This window comes from Pseudochaenichthys georgianus, chromosome 22, assembly GCF_902827115.2.
Source record: "Pseudochaenichthys georgianus chromosome 22, fPseGeo1.2, whole genome shotgun sequence".
Classification (NCBI taxonomy): Eukaryota; Metazoa; Chordata; class Actinopteri; order Perciformes; family Channichthyidae; genus Pseudochaenichthys; species Pseudochaenichthys georgianus.
This window is the reverse complement of record NC_047524.1, coordinates 15,062,579-15,080,984: the sequence shown is the minus strand read 5'-3', so window position 1 is coordinate 15,080,984 and position 18,406 is coordinate 15,062,579. Positions and strand designations below refer to the sequence as shown.

Below are 18,406 nucleotides of genomic sequence, written 5' to 3'. Positions count from 1 at the left end.
AGGTCACAGGGCAGGACGGAGTGTCGGAGCAGGTTTGAATTTGACACAAAGCTAGCTCTGTCCAGCCGTTTCTCTGCGAAGATCATAAGGCTTCGTGGTGAATCCAGATCCTTTTTGTTCATAGTCCTGCATTGCTTTTGCTCTGCCTTGCATAAGAAGGAGGCAGAGATGCAGGCAGCGTCACCAAGGGGCAGTGGGGGTGGTGGTGGTTGAGAGGTCTATTTGCTGAGCCAGGGCCCTGTTCACCCTCCTCTAACTACCCCCCTTCTTTGACCTGCTGACAGCTGCAGATGGGAAAGATATAGGAGCCTGGAGCTGTGAGCAGGACAGGTGAGAGAGGGAGGAGTCAGGAGCACTCAGTCAGCGACTACAGCCCTGGGACACAGAAAAGGCAAGCTGCTGGAGATCTGTCGGCTCACTTAAACGCCTGTTCAGTTTGCCCAGCGAGCAGCGTAGCCTTGGCAATAAATGTTCTTTTTAAAATACAAATTGCAACAGGCAAAAAAATCCAGAAGCTGTCACTAAGAGAAGGCACATTTCAGAAGAAAGATGGCAAATTGACTCTTAAATCTCCTCCCTCCCTCTTAGCTGTTCACCTCTTTGCTCTATAGTTACACAGGATTTCCCCTTTGGAGAGCTCTGTTGTGTGGTCCATTTATGGGGCAGGGGGCAAGCTACGCCCCACTCCTCGCCCCGTGTTGATGAATGGGTTCTTTGTGGGCCTGTGGAAACAAGCTGAACCCCTCCATCCACCTCCATATGGCCAGGCCTATAGATCTCTTGTAGCCCGGGGCCCCAGCGAACATCTGCCTCTTCCAGGGTGCACTTGAGCTCCTCATGCTCCGAAACACCAACTGGACAACGCAGATGTTTCTGTCTGTCGTCCAGCTTTCATTTTCATTTTGAGGCTTGATCTGGAGCCAAGCTACACTGGCAATGCTTGTAAGAAAGTCCCCTGCGATGCACGTTTGATCTGTTTGTTGCTTGGCTGTGAAAGCATGGTGTCACACTTGGCAGGTTGGGCTTGTTTGACCCATATCTGAGATGCTAGATGTAAACAACCAAACTCCATGGCTCTGCAGTTTCTCTTCAACTGCTTTTGCCTTGTATGATGAGTCGGTCATGATTGTTCTAATAGGCTTCACCCCCAGAGAGTTTTTCACTAGGCACCAGTTTCTCCTTGACTTTGGAAAGAAATGACTCGACCATACCATCAATGACGTATGGTGAGAAATCTGACTTTTCCCATCAACTTTTATATACTTTAATATGAAAACTATCTGCGCCTAAAAGCAGATAGTGACATTGGGAAACCAGATGTTGTCCATTTTCCCGAAGGTGGTCACTAGCAGGAAGGTACATTCCTGGGGTTATAAAGCTCCGCAGAGACTTAATTAAGAGAGCGCACTGTGCAAACGTTTATCCAGGCCCTCCACCCATCAGAGGAGACTTAGGAACATTCCCATTGTCTTCAGTGTCCACTCCTCACTTGAGTGTGACTGATAGGTAAACGCCTACCTGCATAAAGGTGTGATTGACGGCTCAGCTCAGTTGTGCCCTTAGCTAGCTCTGACAGCTGCCATGGAGCGCATGAAGTAAACCTTCCTGTTTGAACCTGGGCTTCACTTCTCATCTGAAAAGTGTTTCTGTTTTTTAGCTCAGAATTGGTCACAGGTGAAGATACTTGCTCTTTACTGAATAGATTTAAATGAGGAAACGAAGCCTGCCTGAGAAACTCATCATGACCGCGCTGTGCAGCTACATAGTTTGTCTTGAAAAGTAATTGTATCCATTAAAACGATTTAAAGTATATGCTGTAATCAATAACTGTCTATATTTCCACAGTATTTAATAATGTGGCTTAAAGCTTTCCATTATACAGCTTCCTTTCATTCAGGCATTGTCAGGATTAATAAGGACATTTTATGGCAGAAAGGTTGGAATTGCATGATAAAATACTGATCTTCCATTTAGATATTAAAGTAAAATTTTTAAATAAATGAAAGCCTTAAGCATATATGACAATTACAACACTATAAGTTACCAAAGAAGTAAGGAACACACAAAACACTGCAATTGTCCAGCTGGACTTTTCTGCCCAAAATGATGTATTCCATTCTTATAATGATAGACTACACTGAGAGCTGGGTTTGATCATATTATGCAACGTGGCATGACTGAGGTCTGTTGAAATAACAATAAAGCAAATGTGTTTTCCAGTGCAGACAGACACGCCACTGATGGGTGTCAGACTAATTTCCTCTTGTCTGAGAGTAGGAGGCAGCCTAATCGACATTCCAATAATAATCCCGGCCATCTTTGAGCACTCAGAGGAAATATTCATATGCCCCATTATCACCCTACCGCCTGATCATTTACAGACATGAAAAAAACAACACAATTTAGCTTTTCTGTGAGGAAAATGGTACTTCAGCAGCCACACACGCTTACAACTGTAACTCTGGGAGAGTCACCTCTGGAAACGTTAAACCCAGGCTGGTTTTATTTTCTGTTTTGCTGTCCCCTCCCCCCCCCCCCCCCACCCCCCAGATGCGAGAACTGCGTGGAGATGCTGTTTGTCCGCGGCTCGGGTAACTGCGTCCAGTGCGACACGCCCCTGAGGAAGAGCAACTTCCGCGTGCAGCTCTTCGAAGACCCGGCTGTCGATAAAGAGGTGGAGATTCGCAAGAAGGTGCTGAAGATGTGAGTGGGGGGGAACCAGGAGGGTGTGGCCCTGCGTGTTTATGTGTCACCTCGTGCCTCCACCCACTTCTTAAGCCACCTTTGTCTTTCTCATTACACTGTTTGTTTTGTAGACAATGAGTCTCCCCTGGGGGACTCCAACGAGAAGGCTCTTTCCCTGCCAGGTTTTTACTTCTCAGCCCCTCCCCGCCTCCCTCTCTCCCTCATCTGCTCTTTAATAGCCCCTTAATTGACATCTAATGTGTGTCTATTAGGCAGTATGCAGACATGGTATTTTACAATGGTTGATTTAATGGAGGCTATTAATGTCGAAGCATATTTGCTTTCATCAGGTTTTACTATTTGTCTCATCAGTTCTGTTCTTTGTCTGCAGATACAACAAGAGAGATTTTGACTTCCCCGGCCTGAGAGAATATAATGACTTCCTGGAGCAAGTGGAAGACATAGGTAGGCTCTCTCCTGCTGAAACAGAGATTTAAGGGGATGCCTAATAGTAACTTGACTGTTAACCTAACATGGGCTATGCATCTGGGAAACAGGGGATTACTGAAACAAATGGGGATGACCGTGCACATTTCAAGACAGTTTGTCCTGAAAGAAGTTGCACTAGATTTTTACATGAAAAGTGAGCTGAGAGAAAAAGTTTAAATCTTGTCTCCTTTCTCACCTGCACACAGCTGGCCGATGTGAATGTCCGATAGTCATTTTTACCGTATGTTACAGAAAATTAGGGACATACCCGCCCTGATCCGATGTTAAAAAAAATGTAGGGCTCTGAAGCAGTGACACACTGACAAGCACTTCTATATATATTCAAATGTTTTTATTGGGTTTTACACATTTTACAGTATGCCAACATCTGCATCACACCCACCACTGTCCAACAAACCCAGAGTGAAAACAACTTTTTAAATAATACTACTTAAAAATATAATACAAATAAAGTAAGAAAAAACCCCTCATGCTAAATTAATAACATTAACTCAAATGAATCTACGGTGACTGTAGGATGTTATCACTGACAGCTCTTGTAGTGGAGACATTATTATATATTTCCAGTAAGGGTTGACATACGTTTTGGCTAGCTAAAATACCTTCTTATCAACAAGCACTTCTGATAGATTACACCTTCCCCTGAAATCAGTTTTTTGTTCCCTCGGTGCAGTGTTTAACCTGACAAACAACATAGATGTGGAGAACACTAAGCTGCGGATGGAGCAGTACCAGAAGGAGAACAGAGACCTCATTCAGAGGAATAAAGTGAAACTGGTAAGTATTTTAACTCACATTATTTTTTCCTTGCTCCCCACCTCGGAGAAGTCAGATTGTCGGATCAAGTTCAAATTGGCATGGTGAGAATTCAGCCTTTTGGTAAAAGATGTTTTTTTGCATCATCCCTGTTGTCCTCAGTCGCGAGAGCACGAGGATCTGGAGGAGCTGCTGTTACAGGAGCAGCAGGGCAACGAGCAGCGGCGCCTGGACCTGCTGCAGGAGGAGCAGAGGCAGCTGCAGGCCAAGAGGAAGAACAAGCAGGCTCTGCTGGATGAACTGGTGAGAAACACACACGACGCACATTCATGCAGCCGCTGCAGTCAGGTGGAGCGAAAAGCAGTCGCATCATGATGGATGTTTCATATCTGACTCTCACACATAAGTACACACACACCTCAGCCCCAGGGTTCCTGACAGTGAGATCATTAAGAGATTATTACCAGTCATTGTGCCGCGGGCTGCATTGTTCTCATTCTGTGATTCCGAAGCCTCCTGGCTCCATTGTGTTGAGCGGCCGGCTTTGGAAGTGATTGTTCCTGCAGAGCGGCTGCTGAAGGACCATCGCAGATAGCAGGCTAAGCTGTGTGTTTGTTTGTTTAAGGCACGGGGCCTGTTGACTGTAGGCAGATGAGATCAGCTCCGACCCCCCCCAGGGGGAACCATCCTGAGCTTTGACATCTGTACATCCCTGTGGTCTGAGAGCTCACAGTTCTCCCACATACACTAACATTGAGATTCTTCCTTACTGTTTGGGAAGCTGTGGTTCACTTATCAATATTACACATCTCTGTGAGCTTCTTACTCATCCTTGAATCTTCTTTTCTAATGCAAATAAGGCTGTGCCAATCTGATCCTCACTACGCCATTATCACGGCCAAAGTATTCATGATCACGCCGTTATCACATTATCTAAAAGAAAATGGTTCTAACTAAATCTATATTGTTATTACTCAAATTAGTTTGTGTGTTTCTCTCTTTAGACAAAATTATACCACTTATTTGTGTTTTTTTATTTATTTACACAATATCATTATATGTGTATTATTAATGATAACAATATTTCAATATATATTAAAGTCACAGTTAATGTCAATACCCATATGTAGCAACAACTTGACCTTGATTTTACATCATTTGACTTATTATTTCCTGGAGTGCATTATCTTTTTTTTCTTAAAATGATTGCGAAATAGGCAACTTCTTAACCAGTCAGACCAGGACTGATAACAGTTTGAAGACACTTGGTTTACCGTTTAATGCTAAGACACCTCCAGACTGTCCTACCGTTGCTGTCCATCCCATCAAAAAGATGTCCTACGTCTTCAGTGAACAAAGTGTCCAGGCTTGTGTCCTCAGACCTCTGTGCTTGGCAACACTCCACTGGAGAAATTGAAATGTCCGACCTTGCATTTAATGGAGGTGAAGGCGGCGCAGTGCACTTGAGGCAGCGTCCTCTGCACTGTCACAGTTTGCTTGATATGGCTTGCATCAATATTGTGGCCTGAAAGGACCCTATGCTGCTGATAGGGGAGGGGGCTGCTGTTTATTTATCTCTTCTCAACATGCAACAGTTACAAACGGAGCTGTCCTCAACATTTATAAGTGTCAGCTGCATGAGCAGTTCCTCATTAAGCACTTTGCTAAACATCCTCATACATCTTTAATCCCATCTGTTTCTGCAGGAGAAGTCTCAACTTCCTGCCACCATCTTGCTCGCTCAACACAAAGTCCGTGCTGCCAAGCTGGAGACGCAGATCGAGCAGCAGAAACTGGCCGTCAAACCGACAAACCTATTTTCAACTGGAATTCATATGGTGAGTGTGACACTTTAGACTCATTATCTCTTTAACCCCATTTCATACGTGCAAACTCAAAGTGACAGACGCTTGCCTGCACTCAAAACCTGTGTGTGTGTGTGTGTGTGTGTGTGTGTGTGTGTGTGTGTGTGTGTGTGTGTGTGTGTGTGTGTGTGTGTGTGTGTGTGTATATAAATTACCTTCCAGCATGTGTTTGAAGGCTTATCAGATGCACAATAACGAGGAAGTATTTCACCACTCTTTGAAGTTATCAAGACATAAATCTTTTTTTCACTTTGTTAATAAAGAGGTTAACAGTCGAAATACAGATGTAACTCTACAAAGACATACTTCAACACCTTGTCATGAACACCGGGTCTATGGATCCAAAATAATCTCTTGCCATGATGATTTATAAATGTTCACTGTCCTTTCTCTGGAATAATCTAAACCAAATCTCTCAAGAATGTGCAGGTTTGATTGTCTTTTGTAGAATCTCTCTGCACTGGGACCCCATCAGCAGAGAGGGGCCTCAGTTAAATGAATGAGGGGGCTACATGTTTTCACGCAGGGGTAATGTCGGTCTGAACACGACCTTGCATGCATTTGTCAGAGTGGGCTTTGCTGCTTCAGGTGAAAGCAGGGTGAGCACGGTGAAACATGAGAGCTTGGAGAATCTATATGTAGCATAAATAACAAATGGCCACTATATTTACAATGCGCCCATGCAGGTTAAGGTCGCATGGTTGTATACTTCGCTCCGTCTGTGGGTCTGCACAGTTAAATGCTCAGCGTGACTTTAGTTCAGTGCTAATTTAAACTTCACGTGGACTGCTTGTTGACAATACAGCGGTGATAAGAGCTCAGACCTTCAAAGGGAGGATGTTCCTTGGTGTCTGGGGCTTCTTCCTATTGAACGGGGCCCTTCAGTCCTGTCATCACATTCCTGTGGGCGATCAGCGGGACACACAGAGAGAGAGAGAGAGAGCATGGGGGCTCACAGCTCTGTGCTCGCCATGTCAGGAGAGACATTATATTTGGCCCTCGTTCAAGTTTTCAGTCGTTTATTTTCATTTTACTGTGATGAGATAGGCTGTGTCATCAACCCCACCTCTTCCCAAACAACCCTCATGAGGCATGGTTGTCTTCCCACAGTTCACTGATGCGTGGGAGAAATATCTGCTTAGTACTCACCGTAGGCTCAAACTGGAGCACGGTTTTTGGTTTACTCTGATATAACCCAAATATCTCCTTTCCCCTTCTTTGTTTGCCAATCCTGCCTATGTGTTTTCCACTGGTTTGGCTCTTTCGAAGGTCTTGGTTAAATAATATGATGCAATAATAAAGTCAGACTTTACAAAAACATTAATTTAATCATTACACCCCAAAGGAGCAGCTGGCTCATCCAGCACAAGTGGAAAAGCATTGAATCGGTCCAAAAGGAGGATTTGGTACTCTGACTCTCACCCCTGATATACAGCATGAAGTTAAACTTGCTGATGGAGAGAAAAACAGCACGATTGTGTTGCTCTTGGCTTCCTCTGCGGCTGTTTTTCCTCGCTTCTTTCTTCCCATTTCTCTTCATCCTCCCGTCCCAGAGCTCCTGTTGGTGTAGCAGAGCTCCCACCATGCATCTGCTGCGTTGGACCCAGAGACTAGAGTCGGGGGAACGTGTGGGTTTTGGATTTCCCTTCACTTCAGAGTCCATAAGAATGACTCCTGTTTGACTTGGTAGGGTTTCAGCACAGAGCGGCGGATTCCTGCAGCTCGCTGGAATTCATTTATCTGCTAACTTGCGGTCCCTAGTTCCAAGCTAGGTTTCGGTTTTTCCTCAGCAGAAATTAAAGGAGGCAAATGTAAAAGCACATTTCTAAGGCAGGGCCACATTTCCATGATGTGCCTCTTTTAACATTTCAGATGAATTGTGCTCCTCGCTTCACTTACAGGAATATCAATTAGTGCTGACATTGGTCGATTCATTATTTAGACATTTATTGCTTTTGATAATCAGTCATTTAGTTTAGTAAAAATGCCAAAAAGTCACTGGTAAAGTTGATCAAGTGTGAGGTGTGGCCTTTTTCTCCGTTTCGCAGCCTTTGCATCAACAATAACTTTGGCAGACGCATTATGTTTTTAGGTTAAAATAGGATGCAATTATATTGTGAGGATATACGAGGCGAGGCGGTCATTTTAGTTTGGCATATCAAAGTGATTTCTGATTTTACATTGCGTCATAACGGCTCTCGGAAGTTGTGATGTACAGTTTTAATGAACAAATAATAGATTCATTTTAAAACGAGAATATAATAAGTTATATTGACAATACAAATGCTCTCTACTAGAAGCTACTATCCATACTTTGTTGTGACGCACATTCTCAAAGCAGGACCGGCGGTGACAGTGATGAATGGTCAGAGGGCTGATGCGTGACCTCTTGTTTTTTCATCTGGATGTTTTTGGTGATGTTCAAGTTCTCCCAGTCAGGGCAAGCAGACATTCATGGTGCCCCTAATAACCCCTCACCCCCCACCAGCTGCCCTGACAGCACTTCAGCCAGCTGCCTCAGCCCGGGCCAAGGTGAGCCGTCACCGGTGGAATGACATATCTGCCTCTTTGAGCCGTACGATCCCTGGAACGTGAGGGTGCCAATTCTTCCTCAGCTTCCCCAGGCTTCATTTGAAGTGTGATCCACCGTTGCCTCTAGTTGTGTCATGTTGTTTACTGCGAACATGCAAGGGGACATCTCGGCTATTCTGGCACGACTCTCCTCCTGGGTGATATTCCAGGGGAGGGTGAAGGGGACCCTGATTCTTCAGTTTGCCTGTAGGGATGGTTAAAGGCAGTTAGCCGATCCTGAGGGAAAGTAGTCTCGGTCCAGGTGTGATGTGAGGTGGGATGGGCCTGGTCTTGCCTCAGGAATGGTCTTGAATCCCTCACTAATCCCTCACTTTGTAGGTACTCTATTGAACCGAGACACGCACACACATACCCTTGTGCGGGTGAACACACACACATAAATGCACACCCCCCTCACCCAGTCTGAGTATACATCCTTTGAAGAATAAAGTGTCTTTTTAAAATAGACGTCCGCTGATATCAAAAGAGACTGTGTGTGTGGGAGGGAGGCAACTCTCCGCTGTTTAAACAGGTTGCTTGGTGTTGTCTGACACATAAGACCAGCCCCAGTGCCAGGCACGAGGACAAGAGTCCTGCTGACGTGAAGAGTCATCACATTTGGCACCTTCTTAAAGGTTTGTTATTCTATAAATGTGTTTGATTTAAGCCTCCAATGAGTAATTGTGTTTTATTTAGTATTTAAGCATGCTGGCTTTGTTTGTGCCAGTAATTGTACTGTGTTTCCTAGTTAAGTGAGGTTGGGGATGTTCTCAGCTGCTACAGTGTCCCATTCCTGAGAGCGGTGACCGATGGGGAATCTCTCCACCTTGGGGCAGCTTTCAGCGCCATCTTAGATGAAAGGTCCCAGGTTCCTGCACTGCATGGCCCCAATCCACTCCTCACAAGCGGCAGAGCAGCTGACATACCTGACGAGGCCGGCATGGGCACCTAATGAAAGCATAAAACGCACACACATAAACAAAGAGCAGCTTGCGCACACAGTCAGCCAAATGTGGGTGGAAAGTTTATCCCTAAACATAGATGTGTGGCCAACTGAAATAACCCCGGGTTCTCTCTGGCTTTAATCCATTCTACACTTAGGCCGGTGGTATTTGACTACCATAGGAAATACAAACACAAGTGCACACTCTTACACTCACGCTCATGCTGTGAGTTTGTTTGCTAAGTCCTGAATTACTTGGTTAACTTGTCCTCTACAGTGACCTCTGCTTTAATGTTCTCTAGCAGACTTGCCTAACCTGTTTTACCTGTGAGGTTTACGCTACATACTCCCCCCCCCCAACCCCCACTCACTCCTTTACTATCTTCAGTGTTATCTATTTTTCATTTCCTGTATTCACACTCTTATGCAAATAGTACCAGACATATTTTTGTTATTTATTTAAAATTGTTGTATAAAACATGCACAAACCAATGGTTGTAGGTGGGAAAGGCCATAACCCTTTAACCTTTCACTTTTGATTGGATTGCCGGTATGTAGGTTGATAGCTGCAGAGGCTTGGTGAGAGGGGGTCAGCTCGGGGGGTAAAGTGAACCCTGATTGGCACCAGCACGTGTGGGCATTCACACTTCTGCCCCTAGCTTGGCCCTGTTGGGTTGGCCTCAGCAACCCTCGCCCGGGCCTAGCCCAGCCCGGCGGAAAAAGGAGTTGTCGGCTTTAGGGGCTTTGCGCTGGGGCAGCTGCCACTGGACAGGCAGTTATATTTAAACTTGTGAGCCGAGGGGAGGCCCAGTGTGGGCAGCAGCGTTTACACTTGCTACTTGCTGCTCACCGGGCCAGTGGGAAGCCCAAAGCCCTTTATCCAGACAGAAGCACGGGCAGTGCCAGGGCAGAAGATGGAAGTGAGGGCTGAGGATGGGATGGCCCCTAACTACCCTTATTAAATGTAACCCCCAATACAATGCTGACCACTGTTCTCATTATCACTTTGTATATTAGTGACGAGGGCCCTGCTGCCTCTGGAGCTCTGCTGGAGGCCCCCGAACCCTCAGGAACCACTACAAAAGTGTGTGTGGTTATGTGTGTATGTGGTCTGGAGGTGCTGATGGAGGGGTTAGTCTCTATGCGACCTTGATGTGTCCTGCTGAGCTGCAAATTCAGAGGAGAGTTGGGGGGCCTGGAGAGTGCTGATGGTCGTGTGTGTGTGTGTGTGTGTGTGTGTGTGTGTGTGTGTGTGTGTGTGTGTGTGTGTGTGTGTGTGTGTGTGTGTGTGTGTGTGTGTGTGTGTGTGTGTGTGTGTGTGTGTGTGTGTGTGTGTGTGTGTGTGTGTGTGTGTGTGTGTGTGTGTGTGTGTGTGTGTGTGTGTGTGTGTGTGTGTGTGTGTGTGTGTGTGTGTGTGTGTGTGTGTGTGTGTGTGTGTGTGTGTGTGTGTGTTTTTCCAGCACGTGTCTTAGTGCTGACTCATGATTTGAGCTGTTGACCAATGAGAATTTAGACAACATTAGCATCGTGAACATTGAATAATACCTCCTTCATTACAGTGTCATGTTCCGTCATAAACAAAGTTAGTCCACATGGAGAAAGCGTTAAAGGAGAAGTTTTACTTCAGAACATTGGGAATCGTTGACGGGTAACAAAATAAACAATATGGCTTAAAAAATACTACTTTAAAAGTGAATTTTTACGACTGATCGAGGAAATCTACTTTATTTAAAAAATTAGCAGCACCTTTGACCACAAGACTTGTTTTAATTAAGACTTGGGTACATTGGGCATTCCTCAGGCACAGACCTGTCACACTTTTTTAAGTAATGTGGCTTTTATGAGACCCCTGTCCCGTAAAAGTCACATGCATGTCTGCCATATCACTCTGTCCGATGTGTTAACCCTCTTGCTTTCCCAGAAGGGATTCTGAAGAAGGACAGCGGAGTTGAGAAAGAGTAATGTGACAGCACAGCACGAGTCAAATTAACCCCCCCGCCAAAGATGCATAGAGCGCTAAACAGTTTTCCAAGCCAGCACACCATGTCCCCTACGCGAGGACAGGCGACAATGACGGCTTCTCTTGACCTTTTCAAACGAGTCCACTCCTAGAAATTGAAGCTGGTATTGCCCCATCACTATAACTCAACCTGCAAGTTAGATGTAGGAGGATCACAACCCCAGAAGAAGCAGGACGACGACTCCCTCTGGCACGATGGTGATTTCCTCAAATCATCCTCCCCTGCTGTTTTTATTAAGATTGATGACCTCCAGATTTTCATTTTAGAGTCACAGGGGTACCATGAGACTCTGAAATATCAGTTATACACAAACTTGAAAGCATTTTGAGGGCACACATGATCTTGTATAGGTAATAAGGCGGGCCTCTGAGATGTGAAAAGCAGATGTTTGTGTTGGCTCTTCAGCGGTGTTGTTCCAGCGGCCCCTCGTCCCTTTCTGCTTTGCCTTTCTCTCCCCCTCTGTTGCCTTCTTTCACCGGGGCATTTCCAAAACAACATTCACATGCTGCAATTCACACAAGCTTTTAATAGGACATGATGAGTTACTGATTGAAAGTTTCAGCAGAGGAGATGGAGTGGAGACAGGCAGCTCTGTTACACGGACAGCATGACTTGCGTCGGAGCAGCTAAGATGTACTACAAACTTTACATTTGCCATTTTTGGTCAATATATTCAGAGGAGCAGAGCCTGTCCATGTGTATGCATGTCTGTGTTTGTTCCTGATGAAGTGTCTCTGCCAGTTTTCAAGGTGCCCTTACAGAGGAATGCGACAGAAATCTCCCAGACTCCCTGGCTCTGTTCTGTCTGTCGCTCAAAAATCTGATTTGCTGCCCTTTAGCTATCTGCAACTCCTAATTTGCCTCTCTTTCACTACCGCTCCAACATTGTACACTTTTCTTCTCCCTCCACCCCTTCGTCCCAGCGCGTCTCTTTGATTGGCGCAGCAGGGGAGTTAACCAGTGCTGAAAGTCTAAAAGAAGATGGATGGAGAGACTGAAGGAGTGTGAAAGTGAGGGAGAGTGACTGAGTTTGAGTTGGTTTGTCTGGGTTTCATTAGTCTGTGGTGGGGCTCCCCTGTGTTGGATGAATGGATAGGACAGGATTGGGGATCTCTGGCACCCTGGGGTTAAAGGTTGAATGAAAAAAACAGAGACGCCTGTGTCTAGCATTTGTGTTTTTAAAGGAAGAAATGAACAATGTAAAGCTTTTAAAATACTATTTTAAAAATACGGGCGATATGTATCTGTTCTTGGTCCATTATTTGATTGGCTTTTGTGGGTAGTTCTTATTATTTTGTACACCGTAAGGGAACCATCATGGATACATGTTAAATGATCCATTGAAGCCAAGAAGCAAGAGTTTGATGTTGCTTACGTGAGTTAATTTATAATATGAAAAAATAATGAAAAATAATGATTTATTATAGCAACTTGTGGTTTCATAAGCATAAGGTTTTGATGCCAAAAGACATGTTGTGTTTTGAGCAGATGTTCCCTCACTATTTCTTTGTTAAAGAAACCCACTCTTCTACTGTAAATGTAACTGTCGCTACCCCCGCTGCTCCCCCTCCTGCATGTTTAAACCGCTGAACGCAACAGGTTGAGGCTCGTTCTGCTAAAATACTTTAAAGCCATTCTGCGAAGTGGGATTAGAGGGTATGGGTAAAATCTTAAATCAGAGTGAATGTCATTTTATCTTGATATAGTACATATTCATAAATATCAAAGTGTTAATGTCTTACATATGTAGACAGGCGTGTCTTTTGTTTAGCTCGTATAATAAGTTAATTACCAGATATATGGATGTACTTTGGTATGATGTTGTTAACATTGTCTAAAAATGCAATCCTGCTGTAAAATAGTCGTGGTCATTGATTTGCACCATCGCATACAATGACTTAATACAAAACTAACTTTAAAATAATAACAAGCTAAGCTATTACTGACTTAAATAAACGATGATTATGTTCTCGGTGCTACATACTCTTTGAAAGTATGCACATTTATTTTGTATAAGAATGATGTCATGTCGCACAAAAGGCACTTGGAAGAAAAGTGTAGAAAAAGAAATACCACAGAATCCTGGATTGCTTTAACACTACATATTGATCTTGTATAACTTTGTAATGATATAGTATGAGATTTCTGCCTTGTCGGTAATTGTTTGGTTCACTATCCGACTCGCTGGCCTGGTTTGAACAATTACCACGGTGTTGTGTTTGGCTCAGAAACTCTGCATCCACTGCTGTCTCACTGTTCATCCCTCAGTGCTTTTGTAACTTCCAGCTCAGCTTTGGTTGCTTTATTTCCCCGTGTGTGTGCTCGCAGGGCGGGCAGTTTGAGGCCGCTGGGCACATGTTACTCGTTTAGTTTGGTTTTCATCAGCTCCCCTCTGTGTTGTGTTGTTCTTACTCCCCCACTTCTCTTTTCTTTTCTTTTTTTCTTATCTTTGTATCTCTCCTTTGTCTCCAAGTTCCTTTGCTCTCCTCTAAAATAGTTGCTGTTTGTTTAGACATCATCATCTTAATTCCAGGTTTGTTTCATGATCCTGGCTTGTCTTCCGAGTCTCTTTTACTTTAATGCTGGAGAAAACAAAGTGGTCTTACGCGGTGTGGAAATTCCCCTTTTAATGGCAGAGCCCCAAATCGAACAATTCTACACTGTCCTTAAGAAGTATCGTGTTTCTCACTCAATCTCCATGGTCAAGAGCATTAGGAACTGGAGTACCCAGACTGAAATCTCAACCTTGACTACTTATGGATCGAGTTTTTTATAAAACAGGCTACATTTTCTGTGCTTGCCAGTATTTGCTTAACTTCAGTAACACCTGATTTACCCTAATTGTATCAACCACATTTTTTTTTATCTCTGAAAACACAATGCAAATAGCAAGCAATCTCAGCTAAACCCACACAAATGTACTTCCTGCACAGTGAGCCTACCATGCCAATTTTAAGTTAATATATTACCTTTCTATTCTTAAAAGTTGATTTGTCTTTTTTTGATTTCATGTAAAAAAGAAATTTTTGATCCAAAGTACACTTTCTGTTATCAGGATTTATGTTTCCTCATCAGCTCCTTCAGTTCTCCTGCGTGATGTTTTGTTAGTTTCTTCTAAATCAGAATCAGATTCCTATCAGGAATAGCTGTTGAGTTGCCAGCGGTGTGTTAACCACTAAAAACATGCTCAGGGATTCTCATAGTGTGGTCTGTCCACTAAACAAGAGTGCCTGGGGAAAGTTTAAATGTTGTCAGACAAAACTCCTATTGTCAAACCAGTCCGTCAAGAACTGGTTGTTGTTAATGCTGCGGTTGGATTGACATTCAGCCTTTTCCGAATAGTTTTTTCCTGTTTCCTTCATTGTGATTGTGCCATAACCGTAGTTTCCAGTGTTGCTGCACACAATGAAGATTATTGTTCTTTGTTGATTGTGGATTTTCTGTTTTTTTATTTTCAGCGACAGACAGTGTCTCTTCAGCCTGTTCCCAAAATAGAGGAAGTTCTGTACCAGTACAAGGCCCTTCACGTTGAAACCTACGGACCCCTAGTGCCTGAACTGGAGCAGCTGGGCAGACTCGGGTACAAACTTATTGACACACTCACACATCTGCCGCACCCATTAACTATGAGTTTTCACCTTTGTAGATGAGCAGAGTTGTCATGTTGAATGATAGAAGATAAACCAATAACAAGTCCATCATGTCCTCATTAATTATTTGGAAGTCTCCTTGAAAGAACTATGTCATTTTGCTGCCAAGTAGGCTTTAGAATAATAGAGACATGCGTTTGAGACTGTTCACATTCATTAGTAGGGTCGGATTTCTAAGCAGCTGTATAGTGACATTTCCTTGAAAGAATTGGTCCATTAAGTCGCAAGTAATTGTAATTAATTAAGAAGCTCTCAAATTTCCTTGAAATTGATACCAAATTAAAAAGATATTTCCAGGGACCTACCTAGGAAATTAAAGTTATTTTCTAGGAAGTTACAGGACTAGTAAAATAAATAAAAAGGTTTTATCAAATAAACTTCAATTGTGGAGTTTTGTATTTCTCCACATAGTGTTTGTATTATAAAGGTTTTGGTTTTTGGGCTAGAGAGCTGCTGGGAAAGCCTGGCTCATCTCACTTGACTCTCCTCTGATTAACTGGGAGGGTGAGAGCAAATGAGGGGGAGGAGGGCTGGGAGAGAGAGAGGGAGTAACAACCATCGCCCTGCCACAAGCCGCCACAGTGCCTCTGTAGGAGTGTCCATTAACACACACAGGAAGTGCTTTCCCCGACGGCCCCATTGGGCCAATCAATCCAAGACGCCATTGGTCCAGTCCTTGCCGAATGTAAGCTATCCATCAGACAGCCCAGCGCCCCGCCATCTGCACTGCAACCGGCTGGCACTGAGGCCTGCCCACACACTGAGAGCGCTCCACTTTTATTGGGTGACAGGAGCAACACGGGGTCATATTCTTAATTCTTTTTGGACGAGCGCATAGACTCTCAGCGCTGCTTCACCCTGACCGTAACCTTCATTTGGCAGAGATGTGCGGATTTGTACATAATGTCAGCATGTTTGAGATGAGGGTTTTATTCTTCTTTATTCTCCAGATAAAAGTAGCTATTGACTTTTGTTGTACAGCCACATTTACCTAATTACCTTGAACATCACCTACTTAAGGTGAAACGTTTTCCTTAAAGGATTGCGGTGGAGTTTAAGCAGAATAACTGGTACTTATTTACATTATGTATTCAGTGAAGTGCTGAGGTCCTACTTCTTTTGGCCAGGCTGATCAATATGCAGATGAAACGCATCTCACAAATGTTGCCGCATGCTGGAGCTCCGAGGGGGGGGAGAAGAGGAGGGGGTGGGCGGTGTCAGCAGTTCAGGAGTCCAGGAGGACCGATGCTGGAGAGGAAGGGCTCTGCCACTGAGATAAATGAGGTTCAGTGAGGAGCTTGTCCCATTGGTGCAGGCAGCGACACAGACAGGTCCGTTCAGACAAACCACAACTCCCAAGATGCAATGTGCTGTTAAGTAAAACCAAAGAATAATGCTGACACTCTCGCGCTGTAGGCAGTTTGTGAATCAGCTAAGTTTGAGGTTTTCTGCATGCAAGCGCAGATATACATGGATGATCAAGCTTCCACATACTGTACAAGTGCATACCAACACTGTCCCTTAAACCTGCTGTACATTTAGTGTCATACACACTCACACTCACCCCTGTTATTGCAATCCCAGCATTTTGGTCACAATGGAAGTTGTGTGATGTGGTAGGTATTCACGAGTGTGTGTGTGTGTGTGTGTGCAGTGGAAAGAGAATGCAAACATCATTCAGAGGGTAAAAAGTGAGTCCCCTGTGTAGAGCGTTGCACTACAGCTCGGGCCCTATGACCTGTGAAGGGCATATACCTGTACGTGTGAGGAGATGTGCATGTGCCGGAGCGTGGATGAGGTGAAAGGGGCTGTGAGGGGACAGGTACTTATTTTAAAACATGCCTGTTTGTCTTGGTCAAGTCCCACAGTGACAGCAGCACCACCGGTGATTTGTCTTGCACCCAGCCATCAGGAGAGACTGGAGAGCCGAGCTCACACACCCCCTCTCTAGTGGCCCCGGGGCCTCTGGGGCCGGTCTCTTGCACAGGAAGTCCAGTCAACACAGGACTGACTGGAGCTGTGCTTTTTCAATTTAAACCCTTTCTTTTCTGCTACACCGCTCTCATTCTCGCTCTCTCTCAGTGTCTTTTTCGCCTTGTCCCTTTGCCCCCCAAAAACCGCAGGAGTACTGCAAAGGCTGCCAGGAAAAAGAAGGGCCACGCCTCTTTCACTGTCTCCCCCTCTCTGTCAGCTGTACCTGAATAAATATGGACTGAGCTGAGCTCCTCTATTAAAGACAGCTGCCTCAATACTGGAGTGGAGTAAAGCCTGCATGCTCAGGCAACAAGGGCCTTTCAAAAGTGCCCATTCAGCTTCTACCTCAATGTCTACCTCCTCTTCATGCACACAAATATAACCAAATGCTCCTCCCCTGATGTGCATAGGTGCATGTGATTTGCCTGAGGATAGGACCCCTGCTCTGTGAGGTTATAGGGCTGTCGATCTCATCGAGATACCCAGAACCATGCGTGAGCGGTGAGAATTATGAGGCAGCTATGAATTCAACATCACTGCCTGTAATCCAAATGTCCTGCCATGGCTCCTTGCTTTTATGTTGAACAGTAAAAACCTCTAATAAACAAAATCAAAGTAGAAGTAAATACTGCGCTCGGGACGCAAACTAAAACATGTGATGTTTACGTGGACATGGCTGTGATATGAATCCCAACACACAGCAGCCAGGGAATGAAGCGGTAGCTGTTTTAACTCCTGTCTGCTGATGGACATTACCCGAATGGAAGCACTACATCAAAATGTACAGCACCATTGAAGTCACGCATGCATTATAATTAAAATATATCTTGTTTTTCGTACATGTGCTCAGTAAACACACGCTCATGACCTTAAAGTTGTATTTAGTTCCAATTTTATGTGTGTGTTTGTAGATGAGCATCTGGGTTTGAGTTTGTTCCCTACAAGAAAAAAGCTCTAGCTGCGTAGGCGATGAAAGACTTACTGGGATCTTGGACAAGGACAAATCATATGTGGGGGAAAAAATTGGGGAAAGAGAAATTGGCTTCAGAGCGTTGAACATTTTGACTTAAACCTCAAGTGCTGACAATGAAAGCTAGCCAGAACAGTTGTTTGTGTTGGCACCGGTCGCCCTGAAATTAGCCCATCTCTTTCTGACAGAGGTTGCTCAATGCGCTTCACAAAATGCCAGTGTGTTTATAATATTATAAAGTTCTGCCTCCTCCCCACTCCGCATTGCTTTCTATAATTGGTGGAAAAAGTGAGTTTTTTTTGTTGGGAGCGCTTGTCAAGCATCAGTCTCTTGTCGGCAGGGGGAAGGAGGGCAGCTGAATGAGCAGAGTGTTTAGTCTGGAGATGGTCTCCTGGGGATACACTTCTGTGCACGAGGAAGTAGTCCTCAGAGCACTTTCTCTCCCAGACTTGTGACTGGCG

General features: G+C 44.5%; 1 protein-coding gene across 2 annotated transcripts in view; it reads left to right on the top strand.

The window, feature by feature from the left end:
• The window catches only part of mnat1 (MNAT1 component of CDK activating kinase), a 32,682-nt gene that overhangs the window by 5,991 nt on the left and 8,285 nt on the right, over window positions 1-18,406 (top strand). For both annotated transcript variants that reach the window (XM_034111135.2, XM_034111134.2), the window contains 6 exons: window positions 2,551-2,703; window positions 3,077-3,150; window positions 3,869-3,972; window positions 4,114-4,254; window positions 5,658-5,789; window positions 14,810-14,931. In XM_034111135.2, the coding sequence (XP_033967026.1) occupies window positions 2,551-2,703; window positions 3,077-3,150; window positions 3,869-3,972; window positions 4,114-4,254; window positions 5,658-5,789; window positions 14,810-14,931 (726 nt within the window). The remainder of the gene's footprint in view (window positions 1-2,550; window positions 2,704-3,076; window positions 3,151-3,868; window positions 3,973-4,113; window positions 4,255-5,657; window positions 5,790-14,809; window positions 14,932-18,406) is intronic.